Source organism: Oncorhynchus gorbuscha, linkage group LG19 (assembly GCF_021184085.1).
Source record: "Oncorhynchus gorbuscha isolate QuinsamMale2020 ecotype Even-year linkage group LG19, OgorEven_v1.0, whole genome shotgun sequence".
Classification (NCBI taxonomy): domain Eukaryota; kingdom Metazoa; phylum Chordata; class Actinopteri; order Salmoniformes; family Salmonidae; genus Oncorhynchus; species Oncorhynchus gorbuscha.
The window spans coordinates 63,286,429-63,310,889 of record NC_060191.1 but is presented as its reverse complement, the minus strand read 5'-3'; the positions used below and the strand labels follow the sequence as shown (position 1 = coordinate 63,310,889).

The 24,461-nt window shown below is 43.0% G+C and overlaps 1 protein-coding gene across 1 annotated transcript in view; it reads left to right on the top strand.

Moving 5' to 3' along the window:
- LOC124004948 (proton-coupled amino acid transporter 4-like) overlaps positions 1–24,461 on the top strand; it is a 287,665-nt gene that overhangs the window by 47,851 nt on the left and 215,353 nt on the right. The window contains exons 8-10 of the mRNA XM_046313752.1: positions 201–370; positions 13,856–13,865; positions 21,673–21,835. Of these exons, the coding sequence (XP_046169708.1) occupies positions 201–370; positions 13,856–13,865; positions 21,673–21,835 (343 nt within the window). The remainder of the gene's footprint in view (positions 1–200; positions 371–13,855; positions 13,866–21,672; positions 21,836–24,461) is intronic.

The window sequence follows — 24,461 nt, the reverse complement described above, 5'->3', positions numbered from 1 at the left end:
TATGTTATCATTCTCTATTCCAAGGGGACTAGATCAATAGAAGACTGAGGCTTTTAATCTTTTCATGGCCTTTTCAGATCTCAGTACTTAGTTTATTTGGTGCAGTGTTTCCAACCTTTTATTCAATATAGTAATGGATTTGTATTGCTTTTGTTATACAGCATTCCTGACAATTTGTGTGTGTGTATGTGGGGGGGCAGGTTCTTCCTCTAGAGAACCAGATGAAAGAACCGAAGCGATTCGCCATGGCTCTGAACATCGGCATGGGCATGACCATTGTCCTCTACGTTGTCTTGGCAACGCTGGGCTACCTCCACTTTGGTGACGACGTCAAAGGAAGCATAACCCGTAACCTTCCTCATAACGCATGGTAAGCACCATCACATAAACAGGAACATGGTGTATAGCTTACTGGGGGGAGAGAGAGAGAGAACTAATCCAATTCCATAACACTGTGGGACACGGTGTCTGTTAGTGGAAGTGGTATCTGTTAGTGGAAGTGGTGTCTGTTAGTGGAAGTGGTATCTGTTAGTGGAAGTGGTGTCTGTTAGTGGAAGTGGTATATGTTAGTGGAAGTGGTATCTGTTAGTGGAAGTGGTATCTGTTAGTGGAAGTGGTATCTGTTAGTGAAGTGGTATCTGTTAGTGGAAGTGGTGTCTGTTAGTGGAAGTGGTATCTGTTAGTGGAAGTGGTATATGTTAGTGGAAGTGGTATCTGTTAGTGGAAGTGGTATATGTTAGTGGAAGTGGTATCTGTTAGTGGAAGTGGTATCTGTTAGTGGAAGTGGTATATGTTAGTGGAAGTGGTATCTGTTAGTGGAAGTGGTATCTGTTAGTGGAAGTGGTATATGTTAGTGGAAGTGGTATATGTTAGTGGAAGTGGTATCTGTTAGTGGAAGTGGTATATGTTAGTGGAAGTGGTATCTGTTAGTGGAAGTGGTATATGTTAGTGGAAGTGGTATATGTTAGTGGAAGTGGTATCTGTTAGTGGAAGTGGTATCTGTTAGTGGAAGTAGTATATGTTAGTGGAAGTGGAAGTGGTATCTGTTAGTGGAAGTGGTATCTGTTAGTGGAAGTGGTATCTGTTAGTGGAAGTGGTATCTGTTAGTGGAAGTGGTATATGTTAGTGGAAGTGGTATCTGTTAGTGGAAGTGGTATCTGTTAGTGGAAGTAGTATATGTTAGTGGAAGTAGTATAGGTGTCTGTTAGTGGAAGTGGTATCTGTTAGTGGAAGTGGTATCTGTTAGTGGAAGTGGTATCTGTTAGTGGAAGTGGTATCTGTTAGTGGAAGTGGTATCTGTTAGTGGAAGTGGTATCTGTTAGTGGAAGTGGTATCTGTTAGTGGAAGTGGTATATGTTAGTGGAAGTGGTATATGTTAGTGGAAGTGGTATCTGTTAGTGGAAGTGGTATCTGTTAGTGGAAGTAGTATATGTTAGTGGAAGTGGTATAGGTGTCTGTTAGTGGAAGTGGTATCTGTTAGTGGAAGTGGTATCTGTTAGTGGAAGTGGTATCTGTTAGTGGAAGTGGTATCTGTTAGTGGAAGTGGTATCTGTTAGTGGAAGTGGTATCTGTTAGTGGAAGTGGTATCTGTTAGTGGAAGTGGTATCTGTTAGTGGAAGTGGTATCTGTTAGTTGAAGTGGTATCTGTTAGTGGAAGCGGTATAGGTATCTGTTAGTGGAAGTAGTATATGTTAGTGGAAGTGGTATCTGTTAGTGGAAGTGGTATCTGTTAGTGGAAGTGGTATCTGTTAGTGGAAGTGGTATAGGTGTCTGTTCGTGGAAGTGGTATCTGTTAGTGGAAGTGGTATCTGTTAGTGGAAGTGGTATAGGTATCTGTTAGTGGAAGTGGTATAGGTGTCTGTTCGTGGAAGTGGTATCTGTTAGTGGAAGTGGTATCTGTTAGTGGAAGTGGTATCTGTTAGTGGAAGTGGTATCTGTTAGTGGAAGTGGTAACTGTTAGTGGAAGTGGTATCTGTTAGTGGAAGTGGTATCTGTTAGTGGAAGTGGTATATGTTAGTGGAAGTGGTATCTGTTAGTGGAAGTGGTATAGGTGTCTGTTAGTGGAAGTGGTATCTGTTAGTGGAAGTGGTATCTGTTAGTGGAAGTGGTATCTGTTAGTGGAAGTGGTATAGGTGTCTGTTAGTGGAAGTGGTAACTGTTAGTGGAAGTGGTATCTGTTAGTGGAAGTGGTATCTGTTAGTGGAAGTGGTATCTGTTAGTGGAAGTGGTATATGTTAGTGGAAGTGGTATCTGTTAGTGGAAGTGGTATAGGTGTCTGTTAGTGGAAGTGGTAACTGTTAGTGGAAGTGGTATATGTTAGTGGAAGTGGTATCTGTTAGTGGAAGTGGTATAGGTGTCTGTTAGTGGAAGTGGTATCTGTTAGTGGAAGTGGTATCTGTTAGTGGAAGTGGTATCTGTTAGTGGAAGTAGTATATGTTAGTGGAAGTGGTATCTGTTAGTGGAAGTAGTATATGTTAGTGGAAGTGGTATCTGTTAGTGGAAGTGGTATCTGTTAGTGGAAGTGGTATCTGTTAGTGGAAGTGGTATCTGTTAGTGGAAGTGGTATCTGTTAGTGGAAGTGGTATCTGTTAGTGGAAGTGGTATCTGTTAGTGGAAGTGGTATCTGTTAGTGGAAGTGGTATCTGTTAGTGGAAGTGGTATCTGTTAGTGGAAGTGGTATCTGTTAGTGGAAGTGGTATCTGTTAGTGGAAGTGGTATAGGTATCTGTTAGTGGAAGTAGTATATGTTAGTGGAAGTGGTATCTGTTAGTTGAAGTGGTATCTGTTAGTGGAAGCGGTATAGGTATCTGTTAGTGGAAGTAGTATGTTAGTGGAAGTGGTATCTGTTAGTTGAAGTGGTATCTGTTAGTGGAAGCGGTATAGGTATCTGTTAGTGGAAGTAGTATATGTTAGTGGAAGTTGTATCTGTTAGTGGAAGTGGTATCTGTTAGTGGAAGTGGTATCTGTTAGTGGAAGTGGTATAGGTGTCAGAAATGGTTGGTGACTACCGTATTATAATATAGGTTTTTGTATATCAAAATCATTGTATTGTGTTTAACCTTAAAAATCTAAATAAAAATTACTCAAATCTAAAAGATAAAATTCAACCAGAGAGTGTCCTTATATAATGGGAAAAGGCCGCACTTGACCGTTGCACTTGAATAATTCCCATGGTGAATGGCTTGGCCCTCTACGCTATGAAACCACACACTATTGCAGGTATTTTGATATTATCGGCCGCAATTGATATGGTGAAAACAATGTGTGGGGAGGCAGAGGCACAGAAACTCACATCAATACCTTTGTCATAACACTGTTAACCAAATAATTGATGCTATTATATAATAATAATATAATAATATAATAATAATATATAATATATAATAATATAATAATATATGCCATTTAGCAGACGCTTTTATCCAAAGCGACTTACAGGCATGTGTGCATACATTCTACGTATGGGTGGTCCCGGGAATCGAACCCACTACCCTGGCGTTACAAGCGCCATGCTCTACCAACTGAGCTACAGAAGGACCACTATTGCTTAGCAATCAAGAGGAAACTCATACTGAACAACTCACACTCGTCAGCTCATACTCTCCAAATGGGTGTTATCTGTGCGGCTGAGATGCCCATGCATTGACTATTGTTCGCTATACTGTACATGTCGTGGTCTGCTATTCACGAGGACATATTGTTCTGTTTCACGATTCCCGAGCATGAAAATGCTTAGGGGATGTTCAGTGTGCTGCCTGGCTGTATTGATGAAAAACACATTCCATAGAGGATGTTCAGTGTGCTTCCTGGCTGTATTGATGAAAAACACATTCCATAGAGGATGTTCAGTGTGCTGCGTGGCTGTATTGATGAAAAACACATTCCATAGAGGATGTTCAGTGTGCTGCCTGGCTGTATTGATGAAAAACACATTCCATAGAGGATGTTCAGTGTGCTGCGTGGCTATATTGATGAAAAACACATTCCATAGAGGATGTTCAGTGTGCTGCCTGGCTGTATTGATGAAAAACACATTCCATAGAGGATGTTCAGTGTGCTGCCTGGCTGTATTGATGAAAAACACATTCCATAGAGGATGTTCAGTGTGCTGCCTGGCTGTATTGATGAAAAACACATTCCATAGAGGATGTTCAGTGTGCTGCCTGGCTGTATTGATGAAAAACACATTCCATAGAGGATGTTCAGTGTGCTGCGTGGCTATATTGATGAAAAACACATTCCATAGAGGATGTTCAGTGTGCTGCGTGGCTGTATTGATGAAAAACACATTCCATAGAGGATGTTCAGTGTGCTGCCTGGCTGTATTGATGAAAAACACATTCCATAGAGGATGTTCAGTGTGCTGCCTGGCTGTATTGATGAAAAACACATTCCATAGAGGATGTTCAGTGTGCTACGTGGCTATATTGATGAAAAACACATTCCATAGAGGATGTTCAGTGTGCTGCCTGGCTGTATTGATGAAAAACACATTCCATAGAGGATGTTCAGTGCTGCGTGGCCATATTGATGAAAAACACATTCCATAGAGGATGTTCAGTGTGCTGCGTGGCCGTATTGATGAAAAACACATTCCATAGAGGATGTTCAGTGTGCTGCGTGGCTGTATTGATGAAAAACACATTCCATAGAGGATGTTCAGTGTGCTGCGTGGCTGTATTGATGAAAAACACATTCCATAGAGGATGTTCAGTGTGCTGCCTGGCTGTATTGATGAAAAACACATTCCATAGAGGATGTTCAGTGTGCTGCCTGGCTATATTGATGAAAAACACATTCCATAGAGGATGTTCAGTATGCTGCGTGGCTGTATTGATGAAAAACACATTCCATAGAGGATGTTCAGTGTGCTGCCTGGCTGTATTGATGAAAAACACATTCCATAGAGGATGTTCAGTGTGCTGCCTGGCTATATTGATGAAAAACACATTCCAAAGAGGATGTTCAGTGTGCTGCCTGGCTGTATTGATGAAAAACACATTCCATAGAGGATGTTCAGTGTGCTGCCTGGCTGTATTGATGAAAAACACATTCCATAGAGGATGTTCAGTGTGCTGCCTGGCTGTATTGATGAAAAACATATTCCATAGAGGATGTTCAGTGTGCTGCGTGGCTGTATTGATGAAAAACACATTCCATAGAGGATGTTCAGTGTGCTGCGTGGCTGTATTGATGAAAAACACATTCCATGGTGGGCGTGTGCACAGATGGGTTTCCATCTATGGCAGGCAGACCTCTGCACTCTAAGTCCCACACGAGTGATGACTGCTCACCTCCAACGCTTGGAAGAGCAATTTGGGAACTACTTCCCAATCCATTTGACTGTGATCCTGGCTCAGTTGAAATGCCTGTAAGTAAATTGAACAATTGATCGAGCTGTAATGTGACTGAATGCATTCATGGGTCACTGCGGAGGAGTTTTGGTTCCTGACTCTAAGGCAAAACCCTGCCGTCTCCCTCTGAGCATTAATTCCACATTCAAAACAACTGAGAACTCTCAACTGGAAACTGGGAAATCTCCGAATTCAGTGCGTTCAAGACAACTGGGAACTCGAAAAGAAAACGCGCTCTGACTGGGGAGAAAAAAGTTTTGAATGGTCATCCAACTAAGAATTCCAACTCGTGAACTCTGGCATCTTTCTAGAGTGCCGACTTTTTGACCTGAAGATCACTCACATCATGATTTGACCTTGCATTTTTCAGCGTTCCAAGTGATGGTGCCCTTCACCAGCTCATATGTGTAAAGCTGGGTTCAGTGCTCCCGTCTGTATTAAAACAAAATATTGGCTGTTAATTACATAATTGTTTTCACATGGCTGGGGTCGCAAGAATTTTGAGATATCTAAATGGGGTCGTGGGTCAAAAGAGTTTGTACTAGGGGTCGATCGATTAATCAGCATGGCCGATTAACTCGGGCCGATTTCAAGTTTTCATAACAATCGGGAATCGTCCTTTTTGGATGCCGATTATGGCCGATTACATTGCAATCCACGAGGAAACTGAGTGGCAGACTGACCACCTGTTACGCGAGTGCAGCGTCAAAAGGACCTTGTGGCTGCAAGGAGCCAAGGTAAGTTGCTAGCTAGCATTTAAACTGAACTTATAAAAAACAATCAATCTTCACATAATCACTAGTGAACTACACATGGTTGATGATATTACTAGGTTAACTAGCTTGTCCTGCATTGCATATAATCAATGTGGTGCCTGTTAATTTATCATCGAATCACAGCCTACTTCAACTTCCCCAAACGGTTGATGATTTAACAAAAGTGCATTGCCGAAAAAAGCACAATCTTTGCACAAATGTACCTGACCATAAACATCAATGCCTTTCTTAAAATCAATACACCAAAGTATATATTTTTTTAAACATATTTAGTTAAAAGAAATTCACGTTAGCAGGCAAATATGGAAATGTTGTCTCTTCTCTTGCGTCCAGTGCAAGCAGAGTTAGGGTATATGCAACAGTTTGGGCTGCCTGGCTCGTTGCAAATTGTGTGAAAACCGAATTTTACATAATTATGACATAACATTGAAGGTTGTGCAATGTAACAGCAATATTTAGACTTAGGAATGCCACCCGTTCCATAAAATACGGAACTGTTCCGTATTTCACTGAAAGAACAAATGTTTTGTTTTTGAAATTATAGTTTCTGGATCTGACCATATTAATGACCAAAGGCTCATATTTGTGTGATTATTATATTATAATTACATCTATGATTTGATAGAGCAGTCTGACTGAGCAATGGTAGGCAGCAGCTGGCTCGTAAGCATTCATTCAAACAGCACTTTACTGCGTGTTCAAGCAACTCTTAGCAATGCTTGATGCACTGCACTGTTAATGACTTCAAGCCTATCAACTCCCGAGATTAGGCGGGAAATACTAAAGTGCTTATAAGAACATACAATAGTCAAAGGTATATGAAATACAAATGGTATAGAGAGAAATAGTCGACGCGTCATAATTCCTGTAATAACTACAACCTACAACTTAACTGGGAATATTGAAGAACTGGGAATATTGAACCACCAGCTTTAATATGTTCTCATGTTCTGAGCAAGGAACTTAAACATTAGCTTTTTTACATGGCACATATTGCACTTTTACTTTCTTCTCCAACACTGTGTTTTTGCATTATTTAAACCAAATTTAACATGTTTCATTATTTATTTGAGACCTAATAGATTTTATTTACGTATTATATGAAGTTAAAATGAGTGTTTATTCAGTATTGTTGTATTTGTCATTATTAAATATATATATATATAAAAAATCTGCCGATTTAATCGGTATCGGCTTTGAAAAATCATAATCGTAACCTCTAGTTTGTACCCCTGAGCTATAGCCTACTCTGTTTAATTGAGACCACACACACCTGATCTTGCATGTATGGCTACTGAACTTGAAGTAGCAGGAATGATGAGAGCGGACTTTTCTCTTGAGCCTCATTTTGTATATAGTATATAACCCAACTTTTTAGGAGGACGATTTGCAGGCAGAGACAAATAAATTATTAATCGATATTTATTGAAAATGAAAAGGCACAACGCTCGCTCACCATGGTAGTCTATGTGCACGTTGTGCCTTTTCAATGATGATAAATGTTTTTTGATTGCACCTCAACTCGTGTTGGTTGAGTACCCTCCTCTCTCAATATTTATTTACAGACACTGTAGTAAACCTTGGAAAGATAACTGGCTGGTGATTCTCCGCCTATGCATGCCTACTCTATTATATTGTCACAACACATAAAGGGTGCACTTTACCTCACTCTCCCAACTAGGAGAGGAGAGGTAGGCTACTAAACTTGAAGCAGTGAATTCTGAGATTCTGTGAATAATGAGACAAATATGTACTATTAATAAAATAAGTCAGTCTGGGCTAACGCATGCAAAGCTTAAAGACGATCGTTTCCAAATAATCTACGGGGCCAAAAATATAATTAATACCGAATGTTTGTGTCTGACCGCCTGCTCCCAATCGCAGTCTGTCAGGATCATAGGTCTTCTATATTACTGTGTGTATGGCCCAGTGTAACATGCCCAGACGAGGTATGCTATGGTGAAGCCGTGGTGAGGTTTGTCACTCGGGAAGTGAGGAAGAAAAAATGTGCTTTAATTGCCAAAGTTGTTTGGGTCTCATTTAATACATCAGCAGGCCCAAATGTAATTAGACTGAGGGGAGACTAGCGTTACATCTTTCAGGTGATTGATGACTGCACATTTCATTATCCTTCATGTTTGATAAATGTAGCTTCATCAAGTGCCAGCCAGACCTCTCTCTCACACACACAGTTTTGTATTGCTATACTTTTGGGGACCAAAGAATTGATTCCCATCCAAAATCCTAATTTCCCCAACCCTAAATATAAGCCTTAACCCTAACCATAAACCCTTACCCTAAAACTATATCTCACCCTAACTCCTAACTCTAACTCCTAACCCTACTTCTAACACTAATTGTGACCATAACCCTAAACCTAACCCTATAATAGTCTTTTTCCTTGTGAGGACTGGCAAAATGTCCCCAATTTTCCTTGTTTTACTATCCTTGTAAGGACCCCTGGTCCCCACAAGGATAGTTAAACAAAAACACACACACACACACACACACACACACACACACACACACACACACACACACACACACACACACACACACACACACACACACACACACACACACACACACACACACACACACACACACACACACACACGCACGCACGCGCACACACACACATGCAAGAGCACTGAAACACATGCAAGAACACAAACACTAGCATCCAAGTACACTCACCCTCACCTTGGCATGAACTTGCGACAGCTTTTGTAAAGATGATATTTGCGAAAATGCTCATGCCCCCCAAGATGCCCCATGCCTGCATAAAAATTATGAGATTGTGGTCCTTCTGTAGCTCAGTTGGTAGAGCATGGCGCTTGTAGCATGGCGCTTGTAACGCCAGGGTAGTGGGTTCGATCCCCGGGACCACCCATACGTAGAATGTATGCACACATGACTGTAGTCGCTTTGGATAAAAGCGTCTGCTAAATGGCATATATATATATATAGATTATCAATTTTTCACTGGCAAAACAAATTGTATCTGTATCCCACTTTAAAGAGAGGGAGAAAGTGGTAAGAGAAGACTACCCACTGGGCACAGATGCCATTTCAACATCTAGTTTTGATTTACATTTGGTTGAGTTGCCAACTAATGTGAATTTAACATGAAATCAACACAAAATGTCAGTCATGTCATTGGATTTATGTTAAAAGATTTATGTTAAAAATACGAAATTCCCTTTAATTACTTTTTGCAAATACAATCAGTTTAACACATTAATTCAACATTATAACATAACATAGATTTTGTTTTTATGACGTGGGAAGTGGAAATGTAGTGAATGGATCATATCTGCGGGTCCCAGATAACTAGCTGACATTGCTTGCATGCATGCTGAACAGGAGCCAAGATGAAGAGGCTTTTCAGTGGCGGCCACTGAAGAAATACAATGGAGCTGGCGTTTAGAGTGGCTCTGCTGCTTGTCTATTCCCCATGCAGAAATTGTGAGCTCCTGCCCTCAGTCTGGTGTATACCATGAGTCTCTCGCTCTGGCCAATGCAGTGGGTGATATTGCCTCTCCCCTTCCTCCTCACTCCATTTTGTCTTCCTCCTCCCTCCCTTCCTCTTCACTCCATTTTGTCTTCCTCCTCTCTCCCCTTCCTCCTCACTCCATTTTGTCTTCCTCCTCCCTCCCTTCTTCCTCTCTCCATTTTGTCTTCCTCCTCTCTCCTCTTCCACCTCGCTCCATTTTGTCTTCCTCCTCTCTCCCCTTCCTCCTCTCTCCAGTTTGGCTTCCTCCTCTCTCCCCTTCCTCCTCGCTCCATTTTGTCTTTCTTCTCTCTCCCTTCCACCTCGCTCCATTTTGTCTTCCTCCCCTTCCACCTCTCTCCATTTTGTCTTCCTCCTCTCTCCCCTTCCTCCTCGCTCCATTTTGTCTTTCTTCTCTCTCCCTTCCACCTCGCTCCATTTTGTCTTCCTCCCCTTCCTCCTCTCTCCATTTTGTCTTCCTTCTCTCTCCCTTCCACCTCGCTCCATTTTGTCTTCCTTCTCTCTCCTCTTCCACGTCGCTCCATTTTGTCTTCCTCCTCTCTCCCCTTCCACCTTGCTCAATTTTGTCTTCCTCCTCTCCCATCCCCCTCGCTCCATTTTGTCTTCCTCCTCTCTCCCCTTCCACCTTACTCAATTTTGTCTTCCTCCTCTCCCATCCCCCTCGCTCCATTTTGTCTTCCTCCTCCCTCCCTTCCACCTCGCTCCATTTTGTCTTTCTTCTCTCTCCCTTCCTCCTCGCTCCATTTTGTCTTCCTTCTCTCTCCCTTCCTCCTCGCTCCATTTTCTCTTCCTCCTCTTCCACCTCGCTCCATTTTGTCTTCCTCCTCTCTCCTCTTCCTCCTCGCTCCATTTTGTCTTCCTTCTCTTTCCCTTCTTCCTCTCCATTTTGTCTTCCTCCTTCCACCTCGCTCCATTTTGTCTTCCTCCTCTCTTTCCCTTCTTCCTCGCTCCATTTTGTCTTCCTCTCTCCCTTCCACCTCGCTCCATTTTGTCTTCCTTCTCTCTCCCTTCCTCCTCGCTCCATTTTGTCTTCCTCCTCCCTCCCTTCCACCTCGCTCCATTTTGTCTTCCTTCTCTCTCCCTTCCACCTCGCTCCATTTTGTCTTCCTCCTCTCTCCCTTCCTCCTCACTCCATTTTGTCTTCCTCCTCTCCCTTCTTCCTCGCCCCATTTTGTCTTCCTCCCCTTCCACGTCGCTCCATTTTGTCTTCCTCCTCTCTCCCCTTCCACCTTGCTCAATTTTGTCTTCCTCCTCTCCCATCCCCCTCGCTCCATTTTGTCTTCCTCCTCCCTCCCTTCCACCTCGCTCCATTTTGTCTTCCTTCTCTCTCCCTTCCTCCTCACTCCATTTTGTCTTCCTCCCCTTCCACCTCGCTCCATTTTGTCTTCCTCCTCCCTCCCTTCCACCTCGCTCCATTTTGTCTTCCTTCTCTCTCCCCTTCCTCCTCGCTCCATTTTGTCTTCCTTCTCTCTCCCTTCCTCCTCGCTCCATTTTGTCTTCCTCCCCTTCCACCTCGCTCCATTTTGTCTTCCTCCTCTCTCCCCTTCCACCTTGCTCCATTTTGTCTTCCTCCTCTCTCATCTTCCTCCTCACTCCATTTTTTCTTTCTTCCTCTCTGCATTTTGTCTCATATTTAAGGGTTGTTTGCTGTCTACTCCCCCACTCCCTGTACACTCATAGTATGAGTTGCTATCCTCCATCCTCTCGGGTTCCTGGCTGGTAGGGACTTACACCATTGCCACTTATCTTGTTCCCCCTTTCTCTCGCTCTCTCTATCATTGTGTCTCATTCACCCAACCATTCCCTCACAGCTCAGCACCCAGTATAAACTCTCCTCCCGGGTCTCCACTGTACTTTCCTTCCTCAATTTTCTTCCTCAATGGGCCTGTACTTGGCACTATTGCCTCCTCTTTTTCCCTAATGGCCAATTCTCCCTGTCCCTTCTTACCCTCTGCTGGGTTTCTGCCAGTGGGCCTTGTCTGAAGAATGCATTTCATGGCTTTCCCTCTGGTAGTGTGCGGCAGGTCTTTGTGGTGTGATAAACTTGATGAATCATTTACAATAGAATCCCTCTCCGTGGCTTGGCAGGGGGCTAATCCCTGCAGAGGAAAGGAGGAGGGAGAGAAGGGGGGAGGGAGAGAAAGGGGTCGGGAGGAGAGGGACGGGAGAGGGGGGAACGGGAGAGGAGGGGAAAAGGGGACGAGAGAGATGGGGCAGAGAGAGAGAAGGGGGAGAAAGGGGTGAGAGGCAGAAAGCGGGAGGGAAAGGGGGATGGGAGAGAAGGGGAAAGGGGGATGGGAGAGGGAGAGAGGGGAAAAGGGGGATGAGAGAAGGGAAAGGGGAAAGAGGGGACGAGAGAGAAGGGGAAAGGAGGACGAGAGAGAAGTGGAAAGGGGAACGAGAGAGAAGAGGAAAGGGAGACGAGAGAGAAGGGGAAAGGGGGACGAGAGGGAAGGGGAAAGGGGGAAGAGAGGGAAGGGGAAAGGGGGAAGAGAGGGAAGGGGAAAGGGGGAAGAGAGAGAAGTGGAAAGGGGGACGAGAGGGAAGGGGAAAGGGGGACGAGAGAGAAGGGGAAAGGGGGACGAGAGAGAGAAGGGGAATGGGGGACGCAAGAGAAGTGGAAAGGGGGACGAGAGGGAAGGGGAAAGGGGGACGAGAGGGAAGGGAAAAGGGGGACGAGGGAAGGAAGGGAAAAGGGGGACGAGATGGAAGGGGAAAGGGGGACGAGAGAGAAGTGGAAAGGGGGACGAGATGAAAGGGGAAAGGGGGAGGAGAGAGAAGGGGCAGAGAGGGAGAGCGATAAAGGGGAAAGAGGTAGAAAGCGTGAGGAAAAGGGGGAAGAGGCAGAAAGGGGGATGGGATAAAAGGGGAAAAGGGCGCATAAACTCTTCATTTAACGGATTACAGTTTGAATTGGATATCAGCCAATCAATTTGTGCCATCTGAGGAAAAATTGCGTGTGGCTGTGCAGAGGACCGTCGGCGGGTGAATTCAAATGGAGCCCTTGGAAAGATGATACCCAAAATTACTATTTTCGGATATAAAGAAATAAGCTGGAAGAAAATTACAGACGGAGGCGCTACAACTTCCAACTTCGTTGGACACTTGAAGCTGCACAAAGAACGGTAAGTCGTGGCTAATATAGCCGACAGCTATATATAACTTTGCTAGTGTAGCATGTAGGCTAACGTAACATTCATGATTTGCGTAAATGGAATATACAAACTATTACTCTTGTAAAAAATATGAAATTATATTAAATTTGGTGAAGAGCACATTATGACTTGTTTAGGACTCAAAGTTTAGGACTTGAGACTTGTCGGTCTTGACTTGAGAATTGACTTTGGACTTGAGTGCTAAGATTTGAGACTTACTTGTGACTTGTAAAACAATGACTTGGTCCCACCTCTGCATTTAACCCAGATATTCGAAATAAGTGTTTGAAAATCCTGTCAAATACAATTTTTCAGACTATTTGGTTTTTACAAATAACCATTCAAATAGCAAAGGGTCTGAAAACTTATGTAAATAAGGTATTTGTTTTTTTAGTTTTTATAAATATTAAAACATTTCTGAACCTGTTTTTGCTTTGGCATTATGGGGATATTGTGTGTAGATTGAGGATTTTTTTTATTTCATCCATTTTAGAATAAGGCTGTAACGTAACAAAATGAGGGAAAAGTGGAGGGGTCAGAATACTTTCTGAAGGCACTGTGTGTGTGTATATATGTGTGTGTGTGTGTGTGTGTGTGTATATATATATATATATATATATATATATATATATATATATATATACTGAGTAAAGGGTCTGAATACCTTTGTAAATGTAATATTTCTGTATTTTTTGATATATATATATATTCTTTTAAATTTTAGAATACATACAGTATATATACACACATATATACACACACACAGTGCCTTCAGAACGTATTCAGACCCATTGACTTTTTCCACATTTTGTTACGTATTCTAAAATTCATAAAAAATATATACGTATAAAAAAATACAGAAATATTACATTTACAAAGGTATTCAGACCCTTTATTCAGTACTTTGTTGAAGCACCTTTGGCAGGGATTACAGTATCGAGTCTTCTTGGGTGTGACGCTACAAGCTTGGCACACCGGTATTTGAGGAGTTTCTCCCATTCTTCTATGTAGATCCTCCCAAGCTCTGTCAGGTTGGATGGGCAGCATTGCTGCACAGGTATTTTCAGGTCTCTCCAGAGATGTTAGATGGGGTTCAAGTCTGGGCTCTGGCTGCGTTGTCCTGTCTGAGGCCCTGAGCGCTCTGGAGCAGGTTTTCACCAAGGATCTCTCTGTACTTTGCTCCATTAATCTTTTCCTCAATCCTGACTAGTCTCCCAGTCCCTGTCGCTGAAAAACATCCCCAACAGCGTGATGCAGCCACCACCCTGCTTTGCTGTAGGGATGGTGCCATAGGGATGGTGCCAGGTTTCCTCCAGACGTGACAATTGGCATTCAGGCCAAAGAGTTCATCTTGGTTTCATCAGACCAGAAAATCTTGTTTCATCAGTCTGGCCACTCTACCATCAAGGCCTGATTGGTGAAGTGCTGCGGAGATGGTTGTTCTTCTGGAAGGTTCTCCAATCTCCACAGAGGAACTCTGGAGCTCTGTAAGAGTGACCATGGGCTTCTTGGTCAGCTCCCTGACCAAGGCCCTTCTCCCCCAATTGCTCAGTTTGACCGGGCTGCCAGCTCTAGGAAGAGAATTGGTGGTTCCAAACTTATTGCATTTAAGAATGATGGAGGCCATTTTGTTCTTCTGCAGAAATGTTGTGGTACCCTTCCCCAGATCTGTGCCTCGACACAATCCTGTCTCGTAACTCTACAGACAAGTCCTTCCACCTCATGGCTTGGTTTTTGTTCTGACATGCACTGTCAACAGTGGAACCTTACATAGACAGTTGTGTGCCTTTCCAAGTCATGTCAAATCAATTGAAATTACCACAGGTGGACTCCAATCAAGTTGTAGTAACATCTCAAGGATAATCAATGCAAACAGGATGCACCTGAGCTCAAATTTGAGTCGAAGGTATTAAAAAAAATGTTTTAATACATTTGCAAACATTTATAAGAACCTGTTTTCACTTTGTCATTATGGGGTGTTGTGTGTATATTTTTTATTTATTTCATCAATTTTAGAATAAGGCTGTAGCGTAACAAAATGTGAATAAAGTCATGTGGTCTGAATACTTTCCTTCGGCACTGTGTATATACACACACACACACACACACACACACACGTATATACAGTTGAAGTCGGAAGTTTACATACACCTTAGCCAAATACATTTTAACTCAGTTTTTCTGAGTTAACTCAATTCCTGACACTTAATCCTAGTAAAAATTCCCTCTCTTAGGTCAGTTAGGATCACCACTTTATTTTAAGAATGTGAAATGTCAGAATAATAGTAGAATGTGATTTGTTAAATTTTTTATTTCTTTCATCACATTCCCAGTGGGTCAGAAGTTTACATACACTCAATTAGTATTTGGTAGCATTGCCTTTAAATGGTTTAACTTGGGCCAAACGTTTCAGGTAGTCTTCCACAAGCTTCCCACAATAAGTTGGGTGATTTTTGGCCCATTCCTCCTGACAGAATTGGTGTAACTGAGTCAGGTTTATAGGCCTCCTTGCTCGTGCACGCTTTTTCAGTTCTGCCCACAAATGTTCTATCGGATTGAGGTCAGGGCTTTGTGATGGCCACTCCTGTCACGACTCAGACCGAAGGTGGCTCCCCTTCCCGTTCGGGTGGCTCCCCTTCCCGTTCGGGTGGCTCCCCTTCCCGTTCGGGTGGCTCCCCTTCCCGTTCGGGTGGCTCCCCTTCCCGTTCGGGTGGCTCCCCTTCCCGTTCGGGTGGCTCCCCTTCCCGTTCGGGTGGCTCCCCTTCCCGTTCGGGTGGCTCCCCTTCCCGTTCGGATGGCTCCCCTTCCCGTTTGGGTGGCTCCCCTTCCCGTTCGGGTGGCTCCCCTTCCCGTTCGGGTCGTCGTCGCTGGCCGACTAGCTGCCACTGATTCTCCCCCCCCCCTCCTTGTGTGTTTATTGGTTACACCTGTTATGAGTTTGTGGTAATTAGTTGGTCTTTATTAGTCAGCCGGCCCGCCTGTTTCTTTGTGCGGGATTAATTATTGTAACCTTTGTGTTTGGTGTAGACGAACGTGTTGGTTTATGTTCGTGGAATTTGCTGGACAGTTTTCGTCCCCGTGTCTGGGGCATTTGTTTTGAGCACCCAGTGTTTCGTGGGGGGGTCGTTGTTCACCGTGTGTGCATTAAAAGAGCACTATATGAAACTCTCTGTTTCCTGCGCCTGACTTTCCACTCACGACACCCAGAACCTTACAACTCAAATACATTGACTTTGTTGTCCTTAAGCCAATTTTCCACAACTTTGGAAGTATGCTTGGGGTCATTGTCCATTTGGAAGCACCATTTGTGACCAAGCTTTGACCTCCTGACTGATGTCTTGAGATGTTGCTTCAATATATCTACATAATTTTCCTACCTCATGATGCCATCTATTTTGTGAAAAGCACCAGTCCCTACTGCAGCAATGCATCCCCACAACATGATGCTGCCTCCCCCTTTTTTGTGGCTGCACAATGCACGTCTCTCTCCAGAATGTGCTCTCTCCCGCCCATTTGTGCACATTCATTGTTTCATGACTTCATTGTGTGACATATAGTAGTAGTAGTACATTTACTGTTAATTTCTGTACTTTCTTATCTGCAATGTTTTTGGTTACGTCAAGGTTTATTAATGCATTCAATATAATTTTATTCCAGTCTTTTACCGTTCTCGTTGTCAGTGGACACGTTGTTTGCGGAGTGCACAACCTATGCTACGTGTGTGAGAAACAGGTTTTGTTTGATTACATTCCATTCACGAGTTTTGTCAATTTAGTCATTGTCTTCTGTTTGGAGTGCTACTGTAAATGTTGATTAAGAATGGGCACCTGATTACACATAGAAGTAGGTGTGCGTGCAAATTTAGGCATATAAATATGCCCATTTGGGGGTCTGATAGTTTTGGGGATTAGCTTAACGCACCACCACTAATGACCTGTGGAGCTTCTCAAAGTGATGTTTTCTTCACCTCAAGCAAACGTAAGTCTATTTTTATAGCCGTTGAGAAAGACATGTATTTAAAAAATCTTTCCAGCTCTCTTTCTTTTGATAACCACTCAGCGTGAAAGGGAAAAATGTCATGCTCTGATCAAGTGGAAACATCACAAAACAGGCTTCCTGATTACTTACTATCCCTTGCACAAATAGCCGACAGTTGTGTCTGTCCAGAGCTCACTGGCAGGGGAAACACTGAGGGCCCAGAGTATTTTAAACAATGCTGTATGTTTGCTAGCACCAGCTTCAGGCCTGGACCAAGTTGATAGTTGAAATAATGTTTCAAGTTATTGCAGAGAGGCCATGTGTAGCCAATGTGATTTATAGGATATTTATTTTTTATCAAGATATTTTCTACCTGCAGGCTGCAATGTTTTTATTTGTTGGCTTTATGTAGGCTATTTTTACATAGTTGGCAATGGAAGTTACTTTTTAGGTTTGTATCAATTTCATTTAGATTTGGATAGAATGTTGATTAATCCCATGAAAATGATTTTGAGATATGATGACGTTATTAGAAATTGAACTGTGTCACGTTCTGACCTTAGTTCTGTTATTATACCTTTGTTTTAGTATGGTCAGGGCATGAGTTGGGTGGGCAGTCTATGTTCGTTTTTCTATAATTTGGGATTTCTGTGTTCAGCCCAGTATGGTTCTCAATCCGAGGCAGCTGTCAATCGTTGTCCCTAATTGAGAATCATACTTAGGTAGCCTGGTTTCACTTGAGTTGTGGGTGTTTGTCTTCCGTGTCAGTGCTTGTTGCCACACGGGACTGTTTAGTTTATTCACGTTTATTGTTTTGTTCCAGTGTTCTGTTGTGTTTTGATTAAACATTATGGACACTTACCACGCCGCGCATTGGTCCTCCGATCCTTCTCGCTACTCCTCCTCAGAAGAGTACGAGAACCCTTACAAACTTTTCCACGAAAATGTGCACATGAAAACTATAACTGGAACTCAGATCGGTAGAAATGGTAAGATAAATTTGCATTCCACATGAGAAAGCTTGCCGACTCCTCGTGTAGCCTACTACCGGCAACTTCAGGAGAGTAACGGCAGAATCTCTGAAAGTCAGTAGGAGCAGGTTAAGGTTTTTTCTTGTGGTTATCTTGATCTCTGGTTATCTCTTGAGTCATTTCTGTCTCATGTAATCAAACAGTGTGCTTATTAAAGCATCAGACAAGCTCAATGTGTATACATAGTTGATTTGATTAAAACACATAGGGTATGACTATATATAGAAAAATACTTTTAAACATTTCTACCAATCGATTGGTCAAAGGAACAGAACTTTTGGTCGACCGATGCTTTTTCTTCGTCGGGGACAGCCCTGTTTTGGTCTAAAGTGTGTTTATTAACAAGAATCTGTGACATTGTTTGGTGTAAAGTGTGTTTAACAACAAGGGTCAGTGACATTGTTTGGTGTAAAGTGTGTTTAACAACAAGGGTCAGTGACATTGTTTGGTGTAAAGTGTGTTTAACAACAAGGTTATGTGACATTGTTTGGTGTAAAGTGTGTTTAACAACAAGGTTATGTGACATTGTTTGGTGTAAAGTGTGTTTAACAACAAGGTTATGTGACATTGTTTGGTGTAAAGTGTGTTTAACAACAAGGTTATGTGACATTGTTTGGTCTATAGGAGGAGAAAGTGTGTTGCAAGAGGCTTGTCATAGGTGTGTTGGAAGAAAGTGTGGCGGGTATACAGGCAGGCTGCTGAGATGAGGCCAGTGTCTCACACACACACCACCCCAGAGGAATGTGTGTCTGGAGTGATTAACCATGGGTCCTGTAATGACGTTGGCCTGGGGGTAGGTTTATGACAGTCATAAATACCTCTTCATCCCCTTTTCCTCTCTCTAACCTACTGATGTTACATTTGCAAACCCCTTGGTTAACATAGAGATTCTGGGAACATCAGAAGTTGGGGGGAAATGAACTATATTCTGGTAATCCGACCAATTGAACATATGCAGTGGTACTTAATGAATATGATGTCAGTTCGGTTGTCATCTGAGACATTCTCATCAATGATAAGAGGACATACATTCTACAGTGGAAAGTCTACACATCAGAGTTATCGGATTCACATGGAATTGTTCAATTTAAATGTTTGAATATGAAATGATTCGTGATGGGATGAAATGTGATTTTTAGCTTATAAAATGTGAGAATTGGGTTTTCATAAGGTTAGGGCTCTGCTCAATCAGTGGCCCGCCCCTGTGAAGGGACATGGTTTATAAAACTTTTCAGACACACCCTTCTCGCTCCACTATATAAAGACGTGACGAAAATGTAACCTCCTGTTCCGAGGATGTGAGGATGACGGTCCGATGTCAGAATGGTTCAGATAATAACTACAGAACGAAGCCAACATCAGCGTGAGCTTTGGTCGCGAATGGTATGAACTTTGAACTCTTATTCACTAGAGAAGGAGGTACTAGCCATTGAGTTAGCAACAGCAGCTGCAAACGAGGGTTAGGAAGGAACAGACAGAGTTTCCCGTCTATCACACAACGTATCCAATTGACCACCAGAGACATTCTTCAAAGGACAAAGGACTCGGTTTGGCAACACGGCCTTCCATCTACCACCAACCTACTGAAGCACAGCTCAGAGTAAATATTTATTGCATTTTCCTTTTCCAAATGGGCGGTAATTTAGAATGCATAAGATACTGTATTTACGATAGCACAGCTTCTTCCTTTGTTACTCAGTCTTCCCACTCTTTCACTCTAACCCAGCCCCTTTTCTTTTGTGTAAGTCGGTGTCATATCTGTTCCGCCCGCTAGGGACGTTTTCCTTTATGACGTAATTTGTAATAAAGTTATAATTCATTATGTGTATATGTAAGTCTGTGTGATTAGTTAGGTATTTAGTAAATACAATTAAACCCAATTTTGTATTGCTGATTCAACTTGTTAGCCAGGGTTCGTCAAGAATTTACAACTTTCAGATGAGACTGAATTAAGGTGATGATTAATATTGACTGCTATTGATGTAAAATATTACTAGGTCTTATATATATATATATATATATTATGGCACACGAGACACCCGTCTTTTTCCTGCCCATCTCAGTTAACTAATCTGTTGCAGAGGCCAAGACTAATCCATTGCGGATGCCGCGGGGATGGTACAGTCCAAGTGGCTGCACAATGCATGTCTCTCCAGAATGTGCTCTCTCCCGCCCATTTGTGCACATTCAATGTTTCATGACTTCATTGTGTGAATTGTTTGTGTTTGATTGATTGTTAGTGTATATCAATTCCCCATTACATATATCACCAGTAGTACGTTTACTGTTAATTCCTATCATTTCTAATCTACAATGTTTGTTTGGTTACTTTAATGTCTGGTAATGCATTCATTATGAATGTATTAAATATGTGTTTTCCTTATCAATTTACACACAATATCCCATAATGACAAAGCAAAAAAATAAAACAAATCACATTTACATAAGTATTCAGACCCTTTACTCAGTACTTGAAGCACCTTTGTCAGCGATTACAGACTCAAGTCTTCTTTGGTATGACGCTACAATCTTGGCACACCTGTATTTGGGTAGTTTCTCCCATTATTCTCTACAGATCCTCTCAAGCTCTGTCAGGTTGGATGGGCAGCATTGCTGCACAGGTATTTTCAGGTCTCTCCAGAGATGATAGATGGAGTTCAAGTCTGGGCTCTGGCTGTGCCACTCAAGGACATTCAGAGACTTGTCCCGAAGCCACTCTTGCATTGTCTTGACTGTGCTGAGTATCATTGTCCTGTTGGAAAATGAACCTTTGCCCAAGTTTGAGGTCCTGAGCGCTCTGGAGCAGGTTTTCATCAAGGATTTCGCTCTACTTTGCTCCGTTCATTTTTTCCTTGATCCTGACTAGTCTACCAGTCCCTGCTGCTGAAAAACATCCCCACAGCATGATGGTGCCAGGTTTGATCCAGACGTGACGCTTGGCATTCAGGCCAAAGTGTTCAATCTTGATTTCATCAGACCAGACAATCTTGTTTCTCACAGTCTGAGTCCTTTACGTGCATTTTGCAAACTCCAAGTGGGCTGTGATGCGTCATATGCATTTTATTGAGGAATGACATCCGTCAGGCCACTCTACCATAAAGAGCTGTAAGCAGTTGATGTTATTCTTCAATAACACAGACCCCGAAGCAAATCAGGGGGAGAAAAAAATATATTTATTCAAAGAGAACAAATCATAGTTATGCTGGAAAGTGTCTGGTAGATGTTCATTATTCCCTGTTCAGTGTACAAAACACTGAGAAAAAGGAGACAGGGTATAGTTTATACCCAAGCCTAGGCTGTAATTGAGCAATTAGAGTTCCTTGCAATATAATTGGGCCAATGGCCAAATACCCAGTATCCCGTTTCAGGCTCAATGTATAGACAATTTGCACCAATGAGAAATTGCCACATGTATCTGAGTCCCGGACTGGAACCCCTTCACATATTCTAAACAGAAGTTGAACTGAAAAACAACCTGTGTCCCTGACCCATTTAATCATCAGTTCCCCATTATAGAAAAACAACTCTTTCCATTGATCGGTAGTTCCCTTCTCTGTGTATTTATCTGTAAATATTCTAACAAGCTGATTGGTGGAGTGCTACAGAGATGGTTGTCCTTCTAGAAGGTTCTCTCATCTCCACAGAGGAATTCTGGAGCTCTGTAATAGTGACCATTGGGTTCTTGGTCACCTCCCTGAACAAGGCCCTCTCCCCCGCTTGCTCACTTTGGCCACTTTGGCCAGAGCCTGTAGACTAAATATAGCTGAGCCTGTAGTCAAAACATGGTAGGGCCTCTATTCCAAAGACACCAGGCTCTGTTACAAATCCACTTAGCAGTTCTCACTCTCTTTGCAGAGCCAATCAGATGGTGAAGATCCTGTACTCCTTTGGAGTGTTTGTCAGCTTTGCCGTCCAGTTCTTCGTCCCGGCGGAGATCATAAGTCCCCCGGTCCAAGCGAGGGTACGGGAGAGCTGGAGTGCACCCTGTGAGTTGATCCTCAGAGGCCTGCTCGTCTGCCTCACCTGTGAGCACCTTCTCTCTGTCAATGGTGTGTGTGTGTGTGTATATATACAGTGGGGAGAACAAGTATTTGATACACTGCCGATTTTGCAGGTTTTCCTACTTACAAAGCATGTAGAGGTCTGTAATTGTTATCATAGGTACACTTCAACTGTGAGAAACGGAATCTAAAACAAAAATCCAGAAACTCACATTTTGTATGGTTTTTAAGTAATTCATTAGCATTTTATTGTATGACATAAGTATGTGATCACCTACCAACCAGTAAGAATTCCGGCTCTCACAGACCTGTTAGTTTTTTATTTAAGAAGCCCCCCTGTTCTCCACTCATTACCTGTATTAACTGCACCTGTTTGAACTTGTTACCTGTATAAAAGACACCTGTCTACACACTCAATCAAACAGACTCCAACCTCTCCACAATGGCCAAGACCAGAGAGTGTGTAAGGACATCAGGGATAAAATTGTAGACCTGCACAAAAGTGGCAAAACTGTTGGCAAAAGTATTAGAAAATTTAAGAAGTTGACAGTCAATCACCCTCGGTCTGGGGCTCCATGCAAGAACTCACCTCGTGGGGCATCACTTATCATAAGGAAGGTGAGGGATCATCCCAGAACTACACGGCAGGACCTGGTCAATGACCTGAAGAGAGCTGGGACCACAGTCTCAAAGAAAACCATTAGTAACACACTACTCCGTCATGGATTAAAATCCTGCAGCGCACGCAAGGTCCCACTGCTCAAGCCAGCACATGTCCAGGCCCGTCTGAAGTTTGCTAATGACCATCTGGATGATCCAGAGGAGGAATGGGAGAAGGTCATGTGGTCTGATGAGACAACAATAGAGCTTTTTGTTCTAAACTCCACTCGCTGTGTTTGGAGGAAGAAGAAGGATGAGTACAACCCCAAAAACACCATCCCAACCGTGAAGCATGGAGGTGGAAACATCATTCTTTGGGGATGCTTTTCTGCAAAGGGGACAGGACGACTGCACCGTATTGAGGGGAGGATGGATGGGGCCATGTATCGCGAGATCCTGGCCAACAACCTCCTTCCCTCAGTAAGAGCATTGAAGATGGGTCGTGCCTGGGTTTTCCAGCATGACAACGGCCCAAAACACACAGCCAGAGCAACTAAGGAGAGACTCCATAAGAAGCATCTCAGGGTCCTGGAGTGGCCTAGCCAGTCTCCAGACCTGAACCCAATAAAAAATCTTTGGAGGGAGATGAAAGTCCGTATTGCCAAGGGTCTGGAGAAGGTCTGTATGGAGGAGTGGGCCAAAATCCCTGCTGCAGTGTGTGCAAACCTAGTCAAGGATTACAGGAAACGTATGATCTCTGCAATTGCAAACAAAGGTTTCTGTACCAAATATTAAGGTCTGCTTTTCTGATGCATTAAATACATATGTAATGCAATAAAATGCTAATTAATTACTTAAAAATCATACAATGTGATTTTCTGTTTTTTTTGTTTTAGATTCCATCTCTCACAGTTGAAGTGTACCTATGATGTAAATTACAGACCTATACATGCTTTGTAAGTGGGAAACACTGCCAATTTAGCAGGTTATCAAATAATTGTTCTCCCCACTGTATATTAATTTAATCTGCGTGTGTGTGTGTGTGTGATTTACATAGTGGGAATGGCCTCAGTTGATCAGACCTGGAAATAATCTCTTTGGCTGAGAATCTCTTTTTGTCTGTAACACGTTCTGGCTAAGCACCCTAAATGAATATGAATCATGAAAGACTTGACATTTTTCCCTATGCAGGCAGGCAGGCAGCACCCAGATGTTGAATGAATGAACGAGCAGAAGATTGACTGCGGAATGGCTGGTTGTCATGGTGCTGTCAAGCCCCTCACTGTGCCCGAGTTGCACTCTTCAAAGACTTATGCTGTGTGTGTGTATGGGGTGTTCTAGTGGGATACCCCAGGGAGGTACAGATGTAGCTCTTCCCTTCTTCATCTCAAAGTAACACTGATGTCGTTACTTTCCTCTCCTGCCCTCTTCATCTCAAAGTAAACACTGATGTCATTAGTTTCCCCCCTGCCCTCCTGTCTGAAATGATGAAAATGATGAATTGGAAGAATTTAAGTTAGAGCTGGTAACTGCAAGGCAGAGTGTGGGCAAACTGGGCAAATAGGCCTCCCCACATTGACAGTGCAGGATCCTATCCTTGCAGGACCCGACTGGCCACATTGGTTGGTATGCAGCATCTGGTTGTCATGGCAATGGAAGGAAGAGTAATAAATAGCATGACAGCGTAAAAGAGGAAACTGCTGAGGAGGAGAGCATTAGAAACAGATCCTCAGGAGATGTCTGTCTGTCAACAGGCGCTGGATACCAACCAATGTGGCCAGTCGGGGCCTGCGCCTGCTAGGATAGGATACTGCGCTGTCAATGTGGGGAGGCCTGTTTGCCCAGTTGGCCCACACTCTACCTTGTCATTAACAGCTGACCTGTCCATGGTGCTGAACTGGCTGGGTGAATAGTGAGAACCCTGTCCATGGTGCTGATAGTGAGAACCCTGTCCGTGGTGCTGAGCTGACTGGGTGAATAGTGAGAACCCTGTCCATGGTGCTGATAGTGAGAACCCTGTCCTTGGTGCTGAACTGACTGGGTGAATAGGCAT